At 33.8% G+C, this 20,431-nt stretch overlaps 1 protein-coding gene across 2 annotated transcripts in view; it reads right to left on the reverse strand.

Annotated features, from left to right (window-relative positions):
• Nucleotides 1-11,230: 11,230 nt before the first annotated feature.
• Nucleotides 11,231-20,431, reverse strand: part of LOC149787009 (toll-like receptor 1) — a 42,253-nt gene continuing 33,052 nt past the window's right edge. For both annotated transcript variants that reach the window (XM_089977557.1, XM_089977556.1), the window contains exon 2: nucleotides 11,231-14,301. In XM_089977557.1, the coding sequence (XP_089833683.1) occupies nucleotides 11,729-14,119 (2,391 nt within the window). In that variant the 5' untranslated portion in view covers nucleotides 14,120-14,301 and the 3' untranslated portion in view covers nucleotides 11,231-11,728. The remainder of the gene's footprint in view (nucleotides 14,302-20,431) is intronic.

Consider the following 20,431-nt stretch of genomic DNA (forward strand, 5'->3'; position numbering starts at 1 on the left):
TACAAGGAAGAGGCAAAGATGAAGTAACATATTATGGCAAGGTGTCCATAGAGCCAGATTAATGGGACAATGCATACCTTTAATGCAAGTTTAGTACAATTTTATTGCTACAACCTAAGTTTGTCAGAATATTCTGAAGGCAAAACCTATTAATCATCTTTCAGATGAATCTGTTTATGCGATTGTTCTGTTTGTCAGATGTTTAAAATGTTAATCGATGAGATTATGTCACATACATATCCTTGACTTGTACTATGCTCCTTCTTTAAGTGTGTTCAAAGGTCGACTGCCCACGTCTCATTTTTATCATTCTGTTGGACTTAACGAAAAAAATCAAACTGGAATTATAGCGCAGATAACTTAAACTCTGTTTCTTCTTACTCTGAATCTGTAAAGATGAAATTATTTGAATTACTCAAATACATTTACACTTTACAAAGGAAATTGTGACAGTGTGACGCTTCTTCAAGTTTGGAAGAAAAAAGAATTATCTGATTATATTAGAGATTGTCCATGCAGACAGGAATGATATATAATATGATGTTTGCATGTAACAATGCAGCAGTATTGCATATGTCTTCCTTTGATGCCATTTTTAGATGGAAGTTATGTCCTTTCGTTCATCTGTCAACACCCTTTGATTACCCTCAATGGTACAGTTTTTTTTTACCTATTTTCACTTTAATACCATTGTAACCAACCTTTTGAATGTTGTTTATGAGTGAACTCAATATACAGGCTGTGGCCAGTTTCTTGTATTTATTCTATAATGACATAAATATTGACTGAAATGACTTTATTTGGGTTGCATCTTTTATATTAAACATATGTGTGGAGATGAACATTTACTGTATGCAGTGAAATATATGTCATATTTATACATGCATATCTGGCTCAATTAAATTATAATGCATTTTAATGCTGTGACCAGATTTTTTCTCAGATAGAGGTAATGTACCTGATAAAAGAATCTGAGAACCTCCTGTGTCCCTTAATATTTTAAACGGGATAGGTTTGTTAGAATTGCCCACAGGTGATATAGAACCTTTCAACAGAAATGGCTTATAATTTTCAATAATAAAATCAGACTGGTTTGTTTGATCCGACCAATTTATTGCATTCAGTTCAGGACTTTGACCATGATCTCTTAAAATAGGAACCGTTGGAATGTCTGTCTTTATTATGTTGCTTATTTTTCAATATTTAGCAATCAGAAATAGCATGCACTTTCATGTTCCAATATAGGTCTATCCAGTTTCCATTTTGAAATTCCTAACCTGTGATGATATATGTCAGGTAACAATTCTTAACCACATCATAATTAATACTATGTTGCAATGAAAATGAAGTATAGATTTAATTAGTTTTGCCAGTAAGTACACTTTGTACAAATATATTTCAATGCCTTCTTGGCCATATTGATCTACGTCCTCTTCTCTAACAATTGATACTAACCGATTATTGTTATGATAGCATCAAAACATAAGCGTGCATGTAAAGGAGGGGACGCTTTTCACTTTTCAACTCTAATGTTTAAATCTAAATTGCATTTCCCCTTTTTTCTTTTCTCTCTGTCTTTTAATCTCTTCTATTTTATTTCCATTTGCCCATTGACCACTCCGGTGGCCTAGTGGCTAGAGCGTTAGCCCAAGATGGGAGATTTTGCTGGTTCGAACCCTGACCGAGTCATGCCAAAGATATGAAAATGGTACAGCTTTCTGCGCTAGGTGCTCAGCATTAAGAGTTTAATGTTGGCACTTGCTATCCTGGTGTTAGGATAATGTGTCTCGATAAAACAGCAGCAGTGATATGACTGTAAAATTGTAAAAGTATGATAAATATCCAAATCGCACACACACACACACACTTCATTTGCATATCTTCCCTCCCTCTCTCTCTCCTTCTCTCTCTCTCTTTCTCTCTCTCTCTCTCTTTCTCTCTCTCCTCTTTCTGAAATTGCGGTTGTCTTTCTCTTCTTCAAATGAATTCCAGTAGTGATGCAAATTCCAAAATTGAACTTGATAGGTAAATAGCCTAGAATGTGTTAATGTGCCAACAGTCTTCATGTATCGGGGTGATATAATCCAAAACGTCTTAAATCAATTCAGTACATTTCCAAAATAGTGATTTAGTCTATATAGTAAGAATGAGTACCTTTAAATTCCAGTGAATAATTGAAAGAAATGAATTCTTTCAAATATTAACTGAAATGCAACCTAAATTGGGTCCTCAGAAACTGATGTTAAGACATGCACTAGAGACGTTCTGTTACTTCTCCCACTGTAACAAAAAAGCAAAATTGTGATAACAGAACCAGGATGAAGGTTATTTTGAGAATATTTTAAGTTTTAAACAAGGCCATGTCTGTTGCTAAAACTTCAGTTAAGAACATGTAATGCAGCAAGTACACTTGGAATTCCCAAGAGGAACACGAGTGTCTTAAATTAAAGCTCTAGTAAAGGTTCATCTCGAGTAATATTTATCTTAATATATAGTCTAAAATCATAGATACATATTAGTTATGGATTATATTGTTTACACAAAAATAAGAGTTTTGTCAGGTAGGTATTAAACTCAATTACTGACCAAGGTCAATATCACAATCTAGAGATACGTAACAAATAATCATAAAGGCAAACAAATACAAATTAAATATATACCACAAGCGTTGTTAATTGGTCTTAAAGTTGTGTTTTTATATGTCAGCGGTATCTAGAGTCTTGACTGCTTCCCACATTTGTATTGAGAGATAAAATCCTTGCATTGTACCACCTGTATAATACGTACAAGGACAAACCAACACCAGTTTTGCTTTTATTGCAAAAAAACCGTTGTAACAATGGATCTTTTGAGAACAGTTAAAACGAATGTAAAGTTTACAGCATTATCGGGTTATCCTGCTACCATTGGTCTTAAGATGTATTTCAAACTTAAATAGAGTATGTCTTTAATCAAGGATAGCTGAGAAAGTGAATATAAATTTAACTGTACAGAACTCCGCTCCCATCTTTGGTCCAGGATATTCACATGCACGATCCCTTTAAATGAACTATGCTCATTGGATTTATCATACAAAAATGTGAAGATAACATTGTAAAGAAGCACTGTCTGCTGCTACGACTCGACCTTGAGGAATGCCATGAATGTTTGCCACACGTAGTCTAATTGGTTCTAAATGGAAATGATACCACTTAAACATTCAACATGGCCAACACAGCATCCATTATTCTCGCTACTTCTGAGTGGATAGTCCAAAATTAAAACAGTGCCGATCTGATGTTAAGTGTGGCCACCATGGTAGGCATCTTGAAAATCGCTTTCTGCTCCAAAATAGAAAGTAATACAGCCAGAAAAACGTATAAAGTCTAATATGTTCTAAACAAAAATGGTGCTGATATGATGTCTAATATGGATTCAACAGTGTTGTTTTGATACTATTAATTTGATATTCTTGGAGGAGAGATCATGAACGTGTTACGATATGTGATCTGAAACTGTTTCAATCCAATATATCACATGTAAACAATTGAATATTGATAATGTCAGATGTTCACAAAGTAGGAATAAAAATAAGTGAATTTGATTTTATGCTCTTCCCCTAACCTATCTCGTACAATTGCTATAGTTGTAAATCTCGTCATCAGATACTAGCACAAGTCATCAATTTGATACAAAATATAATACACACTCGTATTATTGTTATTAAGACTTTCAGAATCTACTTGCTTGATGCCAGGAAGAAGTTCATATTAGTCTCGGGCATTATTTCGCAGGAAAGTCGAAACATAAATAAGAGAGGTCGCGTAGAATTAGCATTTCTTTATGATTTGCAATTTTTATATTTTGTGATCTCCCCAAAGCACATATATCATTCTTTTTGTGTATAATTACATATATCTCAATCTTCTTTTACATAATGGTCCATAGTTCATATAATCAGTCTATCCTGTTAAAGTGTTCAATTCCCATATTGTAATCCGTGACATAACATGAATATTTTAAGCAAATTTTGACAACAGGTACTATATGTTTATATTTGACCTTGTCAGTTATACATATATAAATTAAAAATAACATTGTTTTTATAGTGTTGGCAATTTGATATAACAATAATGTTGGTATATTAATTTGTGATCCGCCCATGAAGCAATGATATGCATATATAAACATTCTTGCACCGGCTCCGTTGCTACTGTGTTCTGTCCACTTACCATTCACTAGTTACGTATGAAAATAACGATAAAAATATTGATAATCCCCGTTTTCTAAATGGATACACTGCAATCCGTTCTGCTTTCCGCACCCAGAAACCTGGAGTAAGGGAGATAAAGACTTTGGGAGGCATTAAGCACTAGTCCACCGAGGCGGTCCATATACAAAATATTTAGTTTTTGTTTCTTAAACCTATTATAGTGTTCTAAAATCGAGTATTAATAATTAAATATGAAAATATCCCCCCACCCCCACTCTCTCTCTCTGTCTCTGTCTCTCTCTCTCTCTGTCTCTGTCTCTCTCTCTAGACCATAATAGCAAGATACGGGAGAAAAACTATGCAAAACGATCTAACAGGAGAATTTTCGTTTTGTGTCATCCCAAGATGCCCCTGGACTAAAGAGTGATTTTAAATGTTAATTCAAGCCGATCAAACGGTGAGAGAGAGACAGAGAGAGAGAGGCCGAGAGAGCGTATGGTTGTTAGTACAGTTATTAAAGAAGAATAATGATCAACTGTAAATATATTAAAATATTTTAATTACGTCTTGTTTGTTCATCATTTCGCATGTTTCTAGTCCCCACTAATTTCTATATGCTGGTCCTTGAAGGGCTTAGCGTTCATGTCAATGATTGAGCTAGTCATGTGTTTGTAGTGCTCTGCTTTCTTCATTAATACCATCTTTCAATTTTAAATCATAAATGTTTCTTATATTAATTGTGACAATGTAGAAAGTAGAAACTCAAAAAGAAAACACTCAGCTTATAAAACTGCTAGGGTGATTTTAAATAACAATAAAAGGCACATACTGCATTTTGTAGTGGATACGCTTGGTAAGGATGCGAGTAACTCATTCGCTCGGTCAGTAAACAGTTGACTGGTATCAATCTTAAACTCCATTCACAGTGCAAACCCATATATTAGCAGGTGATATAAATATAATATATGTACAGTATGTACGCTGTGTCAATTATAAACCACTCGTATTCATTTTTTATTGAAAGGATGTTCGACAAGCCTCTTTTTATTTAAATGAAAAATGTATAAATTTCGTGGTACGCGGACTTCAAGCCCAAACACAACCATGGAAAGATAGCGGGCTGCATTATATGCCGAGATTCTTGACCCTAAACAATCGGCTTTTCAGACATTATTTTGATGTATGTCGCCTATTTATAGTAGTTAGGTAATACTTGTACATGTTAATAATGTAAATCGTGTGAGATTTATTTTACAGGCATACTTAGTCAAGAACGTATCCATAATTATTATAGCCATTTCTATTTCTTTAAATGCCCAATCAATCAACCTAAACACTACTAACCCATCGGTGTTTATCATATCTTGTATAATTGTTTACATGAAAATTACAGAAGGCTGATAACTATCTCTTGTTTGAAAAAGAAGTAAACGAATTAAGATAAGTGTATGTAACTCCTTCTCAAAAGTCAGCTCGTCAGAGAGAGTTTAAATGCATGTCGCCGACTTCATGGTGACTAGATGATTATTGTTAAGCAAATGGATAAGTCAGTGTTCTCAACTCATTTTGTTTTAACAACAAAATAGTATTCCATATAGTCTAGCTTTCATTACTGTACATGTTCATCTCGTAGCATATACAATAGTAGAAATGTGAATTTAATAACGGCATATGATTTTCAGGCATAAACAATATAAAAATTAACTGTAAAACGAATTGAACGCAATGTCCTTAACCCCCCGTTTTAGTTTGCCTAATAATTAAACTTTAGTTGTGATATATTGTCATATAGTGAGTCAAGCACATATTTCCCAATCGCAGCTTCAGTTCCAGTGAATTTGATTGGGAAAACTGAGTTATAACATTAGCGTTTCTTTGGTGTCAACTTAAATTTTTAAAAATCACATTTTTTATTTTGATAGATGATTTGACAATTTTTATATGTTTGATATTCTTAAGCTTTTATTTTACACTATCTAGACTTGATGCATCTTTTTATAAAATGTTATTTCACACTTACCAACTGGATGATAATTTTTGATTGTGTCAATAAAAGAGGTTACAAATTTGCAAAACAGTGCCGAAGGGTTTGTTTTTTCGAAAATAACTTATATTTAATACGATTTGAACATTTAAGTTCGTGTATATGTCTGTATATAGTTATAATTATATAGTTTCATAATTTTTAAAGAAGTATACGGCAAAAATGAAGTGATACAGATATTGCATTACTTACTTTCAAATTTCTAACATAAACTTTCATTCCTTCTTAAGGTCCTCGAACTGTAGTCATATGTCAAGGAATTACAAGTATATAAATACGCGTATGTGTGAGTGTGTGTGTATACTCATATTGAATAACCGTACATACGTGGAGTACTAAATTTTGTTCTATTTTTGGGCCAGATAGACCATGAATTTCATGCCGAATTAAGAAATATGTATCAAGTTCATAATTACATATTTAAAGTACCCCCATTCCCATATCTGAATGTGAGGCATGACTAAGTTGTGTGTCAGATTTAATAACAGTGGCATATTAAGTGTTGAAAAATATACGTTGTGATATGTTCATAAAACATGACAAACAGTGGAAATTGACTGATCATGCTTTTTATACAATTGGACGATCTGCATTAATGGATTATGTTGCTATAGTAAAATCAAAAGCAAATGTATGCAGTCTTATAAAATTATGAAACATCTAAACATGCAAAAGCATGAAAGTTCAAAGAAAAGAAATGATAATCAGTGTGTTCCCTTGTAAAGAACACGTAATCTTGAATGTCTTTACTCTTAGCCAGAGTGTGTACCTTTGTTAAGCAAATGCACTCTTGAGTGTCATTGATATCACTTAATCAGTGTCTGTCTTTGTAAGCTAAATGTACTCTTTAATTTCATTAGTCTTTATTAATCATAGTGTGCCTTTGTTAAGCACATATGCACTTGAATTTCATTGGTCTATTTATAAGAGTGTGTTTTTTTTAAGAACAATTACTCTCGAATGTAATTGGTCTATAGTAACCAGAGGGCTTGCATTTTTAGATACATGCAATCTTGAATTTCATTAGACTATTAATCAGAGTATATACATTTGTTAAGCACAAGTACTCTTCAATTTCATTTGTCTATATTAATCAAAGTGTGTGCATTTGTTAGGTATGAACAGTTGGATTGCATTAATCTGTTAATCAGAGTATGTGCCTTGTCAAGCACATTGATATTCTGACTATACTGTGTAACTCCTCTAACTCAAAGAACCACTATAGACAAATGTGAAAACTGAGTTTCTTACCCTGTCCTCTAGAAGAAACTGGTAGCTACGCAATCAAAGGGCTGAAACGTTAATTTCGTATACATGAACAGTTGTTAACAGGTAACAAAAATGAATTGATTAATAGGCCAAAAGGTGTGGTCAGGTTGAAACTGAACGAATTAGATGAATGGATAAGACAGGCGTGAGGACAACCCCACTAGGGGAACAAAGTACCGAGATAGAGTCACTCGGAAACTGGACAAGTGATGTTTTAGCCATTCCAGCGTTTACTGACAAAGACATTTACAATTACCTGGTACTTACTATGAAATGCAAACATCAGCTGAGATCGAAAGCCTATATAGGAGATAGACATGTACACTCTTTGGAGTCTAGGAATATTTTAGAGTAATGCGGCCACTGTATCGTCAGATGTAAAGTGATTCCATCCATTCCCAAATCACAATAGAGACAAAACCTTGACTGCAGTATATGGGTTTGTTTTTCATAAATCTTTCATTAAGACAAAATTCAATATAATGCGTATTTGCAACTTCAACTTTTAAGCGAGGGCGAGGCATGTCACCACATTGGTGCACTGCTATATGCCCTTGCAGAAAGTACACGGGAGATAAAAGATGGCACAATTTCCACTACTGCCGAAAAAATAAACTTGGGCACAAAGAAAACTCAAGATGTGAAATTTAAAAGCCACGTGTTACTAGCACAAATTAATGGCACAAACATTCATAACATTGAAGAAAATACCTGCTTCGAATTAGAAATTGCGCCTTTCAAACCAACTTCTGATAGAACCGCTTCTGACACAATCTTCTGGCTGCACAATCAAAATGCTGGTTGTCTGCAATTTGCCAATAATAAACTAAAATCTAAAAGTCCCAAACTAATACATGCCGTTTTTGCTTCTCATAATAAAATTAATTTTTGTGGCGACAAGTGCCAATAACATTTCCAAAACGCACTGTATGGATGATGTCACTCCCAGTTACATTTTCCTGATACCAGGCCGACCAGTCCATAACACTAGCCAGTTAATGCTGAGCGCCAAGAGAGGCAGCTGTTAGTACCATTTTTATAAGTCTTTGATATGACTTGGCTGGGGATCAAACCGATGACCTCACGCATCCTAGGCGGTCGCTCTAACCACTAGGCCACCGCCGCGGTACCTTCAATTGTAATTTGTCCATAAACCTGTGATAAGCTACACTGTTCTCAACTACAACAACATTAAAGGACATTCTTTTTCACACGCACACACTGCTTTACACTGGCAAAGACATGTTAAAACCCGAGCTGGCTTTTTGAAAAGTAGACGCGTTTTCATTGCTGGTTATTTATTTATCATCTGTACATGCTAAGTTAAAACGTGTGTCACAAGCGCTTCTGGCGTAAAGGAATAAAATTTATTAATTGTCTGAAGCAAGTATATACACACAACATGAGACAATATGTTCTGAGTTTAAACCTATTTAAATGCTCTCTCTCTCTCTCTCTCTCTCTCTCTCTCTCTCTCTCGTGTAATTTCTTTGGGACATATGCATGGACTGCTTCTTCTTCTTGTAATATCGTTACAAATACCTATCGAAATCTTAAATGTCCCTGTTGGAAAACTGATGACAAATTGTTGAAGTTCGTTGGTCATTTCTCTCCCGCAAAATGCTAACACAAATTCCTGTTTCATCCATAACCTGTGAAGTGCAAATCTGCCCTCACTAATTTGAACCGTTTTATCCAAATGTTTCGTCTTGTTGGACACGAAAGAATGTACTAACAAGCTGAATGATAAAAATTTTACAGAATGTGGTAATCGTAAATGTACACATCAGTAAATCACCAACCATTATCGTTTTATCCATATAATTCAGATTTATTTCCCTTCTTTCGTTAGAACAGCAGATTACGTCAAAAGAACACTAACCGTTATGTAGATCGAAGTTTTCTTTCATTAGCCTCTTAACTGCAAGGGATTACATAGACCGATCTTCGCCACCCAAGAGCATTCGATTCTATATATACTAATACTGGAGTGTTATAGCTGGTCATGCCAGTGGTATATTATTATGATCACTATTTTAATATATATATATATATATATATATATATATATATATATATATATATATATATATATATATATATATATATATATATATATATATATATATATGACATGGTTAATGGAGTTTGTAAAAGGCTATTCTTCTTTTCTAGAATTACTCTTGCGTATGACACGTTTTGTTGCAGCATTCTTTGTTATTATTTACTAACCATTTCGTTCTTACAAAGCAAAATCCTGTCCATTATGGGAATTCCTTGCTTGACATATGACACTGACCTTTAAAAACAGCTGCTGAAACAGTTTGACCAGGCGAAAAGCAATAATTTCCGAAGATGGGCTTCTGAAACCTGCCATATCTCTCCTGAGGCAAAAGAGGTGAGCTTGAAGTGCAGAAAGATATGTGCAGTTACATTGTTTTAACTTCTAATTGTCGATCACGGAAATCACGGGGTTTATATAGAAAAAACTTCACATCAAATGATCTGGAAATAGTGAAGCAAAACTAATGAGCATAACTTATCGATGTCTAACTATTTCCAGATCAGCATCACATGGCCGCTTACGTTCTATCAAAACGTACAAGATGTGGTCAATTTATAAAATTGGGATTACATAATGATACAAAAGTTTTAAAACATCGATCCTAGTAACATTTTGGCAACAAAAACACAGAAAGCTATAAAAAGTGACAAATATGTATTTTTTTGCATGCAGTTTAAAGCATAAAATGTTTATTTTTCTAAATGTAAGGGGAAAAAAATACAATATAAATATTTTTAACAGGCCAATAATTTCAATTTAGCTTTTCACTTCAGCGAAATGTTTCCACATATGTTTCATACGTTTAGAAGAATTAGTTCACTTCGATGTAATAACATTCTATTGGAGTGAAGTTAAACCAAGTCTAATTATTAAGATGGGTGTCTGATACAAGGAAGAGACGTTTTGTCAATAAATGGTCTTAACTCCACCTGTTCTGTCCTCAACGACTGCGATATTAACTTCATGGTACTAAGTCTGTGTAACTGATGGAACATGTGGCTGCAAACATGTGCAAGTTTATCTAGGTGAATGTAGCAAATTAAGACAGACGACAAAACAAATCCTATAAATCTGTTTTGTAATATCAAATATTTTTTTAACTCTCACATACTTTTTAATCCAATGTCTATGGAAATAGTGATATTTGCCGTGTGATTTGTGGCTTAAATGTATTAAACTCGCAACTGACAATGTTTTACTTATACATGTTTGATATAACAGTTGTCAATCTGGGTATTGTGAATATTTTTATCTTTGTTTCCTTGCTATCATTTGTATGCCTTTTCGCCCAAACAGTATTAGTTCTTCAAATGCTAAATCATGGATCGGGTGTTGAAGACTATTCGCAATGAAAGAAACTAATCTTCTACCATCATGCTGAATTCCCGAGTTACATGTACAACACCAACACCATAACAAGATGTTTTGAAACAAAACGAATAAAACGTATTATACACGGATTGCAATGATACATGTGGATTTTAAAGGATAAAATTTATATGTAACCTGGATATGGCTTTAGGTGTGGGGAAACGTAAAAAGCAAAACTATGTCTTTTTAATGTACGGGAATATACTTTTATAATATGAAACAGTCTCATCAGATCAGGAACTTAAGTTTACCTGTGAAATCATATTTCAAATAAAACAACGATCTTCACGACAGTAAAATGTTTATTCACGTGTGAAACAACAATGGAAGAATTTTTTCATTCTGATGCAATAACATTCCACAGACGTGAAGTTGTTGTATATATAATTAATAAAACAAGCGCATGATACAAGTAGGAGACAAAGTTTCAACTACATAGTCTCAGTTCCGCGCTCTCTGACCTTGTCGAATGCGATAAAAAACTTCAGGGTAATACGTCTGTGTAAACTTATAGCAGAATTATGACGAACTTTTCAAAGACATTGTTTATTATCTATGCGAAGGTAGCAAATTAAGAAAGAAGACAAAACAGAAGCTGTGAAGTCTGAAAAACACAGCGCATTATTCTGCTCTGTTACACACGGTCTTCTCCATCCATATATGAAACTTTTGATAACGTTCAGGATCGGGGTGAATTGTCAGTAATATATCGAATAAAACACCTTAAGAAAACGTTCTACTTGTCCATCAATCAGATACATTTTACTGTGCATATATGTCGGGGCTATTACGGTGGATTCTCCTCAAGTAATGGAATTAAATTACCTGGCCTTTGACGTTGATAATGTTTTTGTTTATTTAGGGTTTCAGCAGCTACAGTAATTATTCTATCACAAACAACATTCAACGGCGGATGAATCACAAATTGCCCCTCCTTATTCGACCATGTTGCTCTTGTGTAATTCTCAATCAGATTTGTAACCGTTGTCCCGGCATGTGATATATCTGTCTGTTTCTCCATCAAAATCAATACTTTTCTATGTTTTTGAATCGCAACTGAACATTCGTTCTGGCTCCATGGCGATTGAATGAAACCTGATGTTATAATGGGAACTACAACTAAACATTCATCGATGCATCTGTGTATTTCATCTATGATGAGCATACCAGGTATGAAATTTTCCATTCCAGTGCAAAGAACTTCCTTGTCTGTATCCAGTCTTTTCTTTATGGAGGTCCTAAGAGCTGGTAATATATTATTTTCAACAACATCGTAATCATGACTGGAGTAGGGAATAAATGCCACGTACCTGAAATTATGATGACGGTTTCTAATCTCCCTTTTTAGAATTTCAATATTTTGAGCCTTGCGACGATTCAAGTGAATCTTACGAACCACGAGAATTACAATGCTGAAAATCACAATGACGGAAAGAATTGCTGAAATAGCTTTGATGAGAAGGGCAGGAAGCAGACAATCAAATTCAACGCTTTCGTGTAACTTCCTGTCAAGGAGAGAATTCCTATTTCCATAATTACAAACCAAACTTTCCGAATTGACGAATCGTATTTTTGTATTGACAGCCCATTTCAGAAAGCCTTCATTTTCACACCTGCAGTCGATGGGATTTTCAGATAAATCAATCGTTAGGTATTGTGGAATAGTCTTACATTTGACTTCAAGACACAAACTCACGTTGATATTGTTACCATATTTATACCTTTCTGTAATACTTTTCCTATCAAGCGACTGCAAAATAAGATTATTATTTAAGAAGCTAAGTGTGCTTCCGTTATTGTTTGCTTGATATGAATAAAGTACTTCCAATGTTTGATACATACTAGAAAACAGACCTCCTAGCCGATTTTTACCTAAATCTATGATCTTCAAGTTCAAGAAATGTCTAAAGTTGATACTAAATTTGTTAATGTCATTGTCTCTTAAATCAAGAAGCAGCAATCTGGTATTGGAAATGAGGAAGTTGTTTGGAATAAAACTAAGTTGGTTATTTCGAAGATATAGTATTTCCAGCATCAAGTTCTTCCGCAGTAAGTTATTGAAATCACCCATATGTTGCATTTTATACAGCTGGTTTTCAGACATATCCAAGACCTTCAGTGCTGAGACACTACTTACCACTGATGGTGATATGTACTCCATACCGTTCTTGGAAAGGTTGAACTTTACCAGTCTAAGGAAACACTCTACTCCTGTTATTGTCACGTTGAAATGAGTAAGTCTGTTATTGCTAAAATCAAGGACTTCCAAACGATTACACAAGCTGCAATTAGTATATTGCTCTTCAAATTGTAAGCGTAGTTCTCTTTGATATGAGAAAATATTTTCAAGAAATAAGTATTTCAGTTCTGGAGGCAAACTACATTTGTGAATGTTGACTGTGTTTACCCTAGGATTCGTTATGTACGTTGGACATCCACTAAAGTCTGCCACCTCAAGATTTGGGAGGGGACCACGGATCCCAAATCGCATTAACCTATAGCAAGGAAGTTTGGAATGTGATATATTCAAATATCTTAAATTGTATAATACATCGTGTAAGCTATCATTTGAAGAAATTCCCGCTATATTGGCATAACTGACATCAAGGTATAGAAGCTGTTTTCCTTCAAGAGCATTCATAAAGTTTTTACCGATGAAACCAGCTTCATGAACTTCTGCTTGAAGATGATGTAATGACAGATTCTTCAATTTATTGACTTTTCCTTTCAGAGCATTTTCGACAGCAGATAATCTCAACATGAGGTTCCCATCAAGATGTAATGTTTCAAGATCAGGAGTAGAGTCAAATAATGCAGAATCAATGACTTGAAGATAGTAGCATTCTGATATCGATAAAGATCTCAAGTGGTTCAGTCCTTTCAAAAAGGATTTATCAATTGAAAGTATACGTGTGAACATATGAAGGGAAAGTTCCGATACATTTGTCCAACTGATATCTTGGAAAAGGTCATTAGGAAAGGACTCTTTGATAGTCCTCGTTCCAATAAGCGTTACTTTCTGTACAAGGATTGGCAAGTAAAGTTGAAAATCTTCTATATGTGATATATTTGTACATATATAAGACGTGCCCTCCAAATTACACGACCTTGATTCACTCATTCCAATAGTAAGAACAATTAGAAGACCAATTGAACATAAAATATTTCCTCGCGACATTTCGGAATCGAAATCTTATTTCCTAATACTAAGGATGAAATCCGTAAAGTCTTCTAATAGTAAGGGTCCATGATCGGTCATCCACACGGCAGCACTTTTGAGATTTTTAATATACTAACGTCCATTGTGATATCCAGGAAACGTATCAATATCCTAGTTACATTCCAAAGTGGTAACTATTTCTGAAACAAGACAAGTTCGAAGTGATTAGAATACTGTTCGCATTATCATTTCCAAAAGGTTACAATATTTCAAGAGATAAATTCAAATCTTATATTCAAGTATGTTATGAGACATCTTTTTCAAATCATGGAATTGTAAGTATACCATGCCTACCGTAGCGTAAAATTGGAATTGAAGTAGAAATATAATCCTTATATAAAAATTAAAGTGAGAATTTGATGAGAAATTTTTGAATGTTTGAATAATAATGTCTTGACAGTGTCAGCTTAATTGCATTGTACTATTTCCGTAGCTGGACGTTGCGAAAAGTCATATATATATATATATATATATATATATATATATATATATATATATATATATATATATATATATATATATATGCTTCATGTACGTTACTTTAACAGAATTCGTTGATTCGCTTTTTTGGATTTAGGAGATGTATATTAGAATCATGGTTACTTGACTCAGCAATACCATAACCTACAGTATTGCCGCAATGAAAGTCAGAAAATGAAATTTCGTATAGGTATTGAATTTTAATATCATTTCTACCGTTTCGTATACCTATTACGGCCTATACAGGTGTTACATTTCCGCGCATTATAGTGAAACTTTGCCGTCTTATACAGGATCAGCAATCTTTAAACATGGTGGTGCTTGTATTGGTTGAGATTCTGGTTTTTGGACTTAGCAAAGTGCATACTGAGGCCTTATCATTCCTTTGATACTTCCACAAAGTGATGCACTATTTATTTATACGTGTATGGTTCTGATCATTTTAGTATCTTGGTTCATTGGATTTTTTGAGATTTATAACCATTTAGAATACGTTTTTGTATCTTGCAATTCCTGTAGCTCTGGTGATGTGACTTCCTTCCGTTAAGTCTACGGTGAGTAATTTCTGCAGCAGGAACTTCCAGTCACATAACAGGAATAAGGGAATTATGAATTGTTAGCAATTTAAACAACCTGCGTCCTATGATAGCAAATGTTTTCAGCGATTCCATTCAAGTGACAATTTAATTTTAACATTTTATGCAGATAATTTTATGTAAACCCGCTAACAGAAAGAGGACTTGCGATTTCTGCTGCAGAAGCATCATTTCCGACTTCCCTAAATGACAGAAACAAATAAAGAAAATAACAATGGCATGTTTTCAGAATATACGAAGCTAAGCACTTTAAAGTGTATGAGGCTTACGTTATTGCATATGAATGTATACTGATTCACCTTTAATAGAGCACCGCATATCAGTGTCTATGTTAATATTTAGAATAATATCAGATTGCAATTGGGGTAAATGAGAATTAATTTCCCTAAAACAGTCACGTATTATATTGAATAGAATCCTTATATATGTTGATCATAGGACGTTACGTCAACGAATAATATACAGTACAAGAGATGATTCCTAAGTAGCTAACTCTTATATGTTAAAACAATAGAGTTAAATGTTGATTCACTCTAGCTAGGCATTCTACGCATGAAAATGTAATACAAATTATATACACATGTTGAGGATGATTAGATGCCTATCTGCAGTCGAAGCCAATGTAGCTATGTCATCACCAATTAAGCCGTATTTGTGTGCAATGTACACATGTGGTATAGTGGAAAGAACCAACATTAGTTTGCGATGAATGCACCTGAGGACTAGTGATCGAATGCGGCTAAGGTCAATGTAAGCATAGCTTCTCTGCAGATGAATTAATGAAATTAACTTGATAAGCTCCGAAATCAACGTTTTCCTAATTAGAAAAATGACCGTCATCAATTTAATGTCAAATCTTTGCTAGTAAGTGAGATTCATATATTTATTGGATATAAATGTACGTCTCAGGGGCCTCATGTTTCTTGACATATACACCAAGTGAAAAGAAACCTGTAAACGTACGATTTTCATAAATTGTTTCATGACACCCATTATATATAAGATTTGCTTTTACTGACAAAGCTTCTCTAGATTATTTATATATATTTTAGTTTCCATTGATTCCATATTTAATCGACTGTTTTTTTATTCTGTATCTATTCTATGTTTGCTTAAAACTTAAAGGCTGGATAGCTTGTTTTTCAAAATAGAAGACAGAAAGAACACGACTTTGAAAGACTGAGTAGTGGTTGTATTGAAAGCTGCCAACACTTCCTTTGAATAAGGTTTCCTCCCAAAGTTATCATTGATATAATTATGCATTTTTACCATTTCAATAGACTGCTTCAGTGAGCTAAGTGGTTAGAGCGTCTGTCTCGAATGCGGAATGTCGTAGGTTCAGAAACATCTGACGAATCAGACCAAAATCATATATAATAGGACAAGCAGCTGTCTGTTAGTGTTACGACTGTTCGGCTTAATATCAAGATAATAAGACTGGGTGGGACCAAATGATACATATCTGCGGCATGATGCCCCGGTGGTAAACATCACTATACAATGCCATACAACACGAACTCAATCAGTTGTATTACCTCACATTGCATAGCATTTAAGAATATATAGGATGGCACAACAGGATAAGTAGTATTAGTGACATCAGTGGTGTAATCCTAATTTACTATTATGTACACGCCGAAAATAAACGTGTGACAACAATTTTGATATATTCTAAATAAAGGTTTTATCTTGTACCCATAATTATGTAATCCGTCCAACACTACCAATCTCACCAACACAACTACGATTATGTAATCCATTCAGTACTACCCATAGCACCCAAACAACCATAATTAAGTTGACCGTCGAAAACATCTAATACAACCAACTCATCATTGTGTATTCAATCCCTCCAAAACAAATAATAACTATCGCACAACTGCGCAACTTGCCAGTGTATCGACATTGGAAAGATACGGACTGCACGAAATCGTAAAACAACATTAGATTTAAATTTGTTCACAGCTTAAAATGTGATACTACACTACAATGCATCAGATGAAAAACACAATTCTGAGAAGTGTCCTATGGATTTATTAAGAACGTAATTAAGAACGTAACAATCGCAGACTCAATAACTAAAGTGTTTTTGATTTCATGTTTATATGGACTAAATGTCTCGTCTAAATAATAGTCAAGAGAATGAAACTGTCGATTTGTCGAATTTTGTCATAATTAAACCATTGCTATGAAGTGAAATGGCAGGTGCAAATTTTAGAACTTGGAATATCCCACAGAGTTCAATTCTGATTATCCACATATTGTCCACCAAATATTATCTTATAATAAACATTTCCCTTTTGTGCACAGAGGCATATTTTCAAAATGGTGGAATAATCTTACTGTTGTTTGATACACAATGCCAACTTAATACGCATTTGCTGTCTGTAATATTACTATATCCTTTCATTTAGTGCTGAATGTATCCAGGAGTTTGCTGTTCTCATTTTGATTGCATTTCTATTCTAAAATATTTACGAACTCATTTTTCTTTAACTGTTATACCTGATCAATATATAAATCCATAATTATCACGTTTGGCTATGAGGAAATTATATGCATTGCGCAATCTGCTGATTGCAATATGATTATTCATCAGTTCTAAGCATTTGAACATTCTGTTGTCCCCATATTTGTATAGTTTTAATCAAAGCTGTTTCAGAAAACACAAACATATAAAGAAGGAAGAGCAAATATAACAAAAGCAAACACATGCGCTGGTTATACAGGTATTGGATTTTTCATAACATTTTGTAATTAAGGTTCTGTAAACTATATAATATCTTTATACGGAGAACTCCCTGTGATTATTATAGCTTCCTGATATAACAAAAGCAAGAAAAATATTGAAGAGAGTTCTAGCTCCTTATGTGTACGTTCGCATCATTCAAACATTGTACATGAGATGAATAAACCATTGGAAATTAGAAGTGTTCAACGCATAACGGGTGATTGACGTCGATGTCTAAGCTTTATTCCATCAAACTCTAAGCCTTCTATCTTTTCGGGGTGAGATTCGTTTTTCTCTAAAATACAAGTAATGCAACTCTCTAAACATTAATTTTAAATTTATTTTCATTTTCGTTTAAAGCATATACCTTTTACATATGCATGTGCGTTTCAAACGATAACTTAAAAATAATGTGAAAGTCAATTTGTCTGTTAGATAAAATCCCAGGACTTGTTGACCAAACGCAAGAAGACGCATACATTCACACTTCCTTCAGTCACATAAAGACAACCATTTAGCAATATGGAATGATCGAACGAGCCTTAGCTCGAGATTTAAAAATTAAAAACTATTCACACAAGACAATGCTTGCTTTTAAACTTTTCAAATATACTACTCAATATCATCAACCCCCAGTGTTCACTTCTGCATCGATTATCTCGCGTAGAATATACCTGGATTTTATATGCACAAACACGTGAGCATTATTCAGAAAAACACCATTGTGCGTATAGCAAAACTTGCCTACCGTTACTACTTGATATTGAGAAGGTGTGGTTGGAGACTTTGGAATTATAAATGTCATTAAATAATGACCTTCATGAAATTTAATGTCAAAACTGTTTTTAAATGACAACTGCCTCTTAAGTCCTTTTTTGTCGAGGTGCCTTGTTTAAATTTCATAACAAGATTTAGTGTACGCTGTATTGGTCTCATAAACAATGGTGTCATTATTATTATTATTATTATTAGTAGTAGTAGTAGGTTAGATGAATCTGAGCTTAGGAATATGTCCCTTAGCCTCAGGTCTCTTAGTTTTCTCAACTGAAGGAAAACATATAAACATTAGATTATCATAAACCTTCCATATCACCCATTGCATAATTGGATGGTTTTCATTAACTAAACTTCTGTTCATTAATTAAAATATTTTTTAGTTTGCGTTGCTTCCATATTTAAGGGAATGTTCTTTATCTTTAACCGCTTCTCTGTTTGCCTAAAATGGAAAGGTAAGTAGGGTTTTTGTTTATAATGCGAGATTGATTTAGCATGACTTTGAATTTCCGAATAATGGATCTAGTCGGAAAATAAACTTTTTGATTTGAATACATTTTGCTACGACAGTTATAATTGATACAAGGATGCATTGTAATCACATGGGTATATTTTCAAAATGGTGTCTTTATGTTAAATATTTTAAATTAAATTGTGCATTTGCTGCTGTTTAGTACCCAATGCCGTCATTTGTTCTCTGTAATATTAGTGTTTCTTTTCATCTATCCACTGCTGAATATATCCAGAATTGTGCTGTTCGCATATGCTGCATTACATTTTAATATTTTTAAAAAGTCATTTACATTTAAGTCTTATACGTGATCAATATATCAATCCGTAATTATCACGTTTTTCAATAGCTAAACAATATGCATTCCGCAATCAGACTGATTTAATTGGAATTATTCGTCAGTTCTAAACATGTACGCATATTATTGTCCCTTTATTTACCTAGATTTAGACGATGTTGTTTCACAAAACACATACATAAAAAGTATAAAGGGTGGAAACGACAAGAGCAAACAAATGCGTTTGTTTATATAATGTAATGCATTTTCCATAAATCTTTTAAATGACAAATTAGGTTATTATCAAACTACAATGAAGATTGTGCGGCAAAACTCTTTTGCTTAATGCAGCTTTGTGATACAACAAAAGCAAAATATATCTGAAAACGATTTATGTGTAGCCTGTGTGTGATCTAGAGGTGAATAAGCGATTGCAATTTGAAATACGTGAATAGCAGGCAAATGGCATCATTTCTTGACAAAGGCCAAACGGATAAAAACATTTCCTTCTTTTCAATAAAGGTGGTATGGTCATTTTTTTCTTTGCTAATAGATAGAGTACGAGAGTGTGAGGGAGAGGGAGATAGAACAGAGGCAGGATATGGATACAAATTGTAAAACATATGAGAAGTAGTTAAAACTATAAATCATACTTTCCTACATAAGTTAATGCTTGTCATTGGGCTTTATAAGACGACATAAACAACAAGCTGGATGCAACAAAGAAGAGAGGGATTTTTAAATATTAGCATAAAGGTAATGAGGATGTTGCGAACAAATGTGGTTAGACCATTAATCAGACTGACAAAGACAAGTGGGCTGACGATGATTGTGCTAATGTCCCTGATGATGACATATATTTAGCAACAAAAAAGTATCCTCTTTCTCATCACTTTTTTGA

The sequence above is a fragment of the Sinohyriopsis cumingii genome, chromosome 12, assembly GCF_028554795.1.
Source record: "Sinohyriopsis cumingii isolate HCF-2022 chromosome 12, ASM2855479v2, whole genome shotgun sequence".
Classification (NCBI taxonomy): domain Eukaryota; kingdom Metazoa; phylum Mollusca; class Bivalvia; order Unionida; family Unionidae; genus Sinohyriopsis; species Sinohyriopsis cumingii.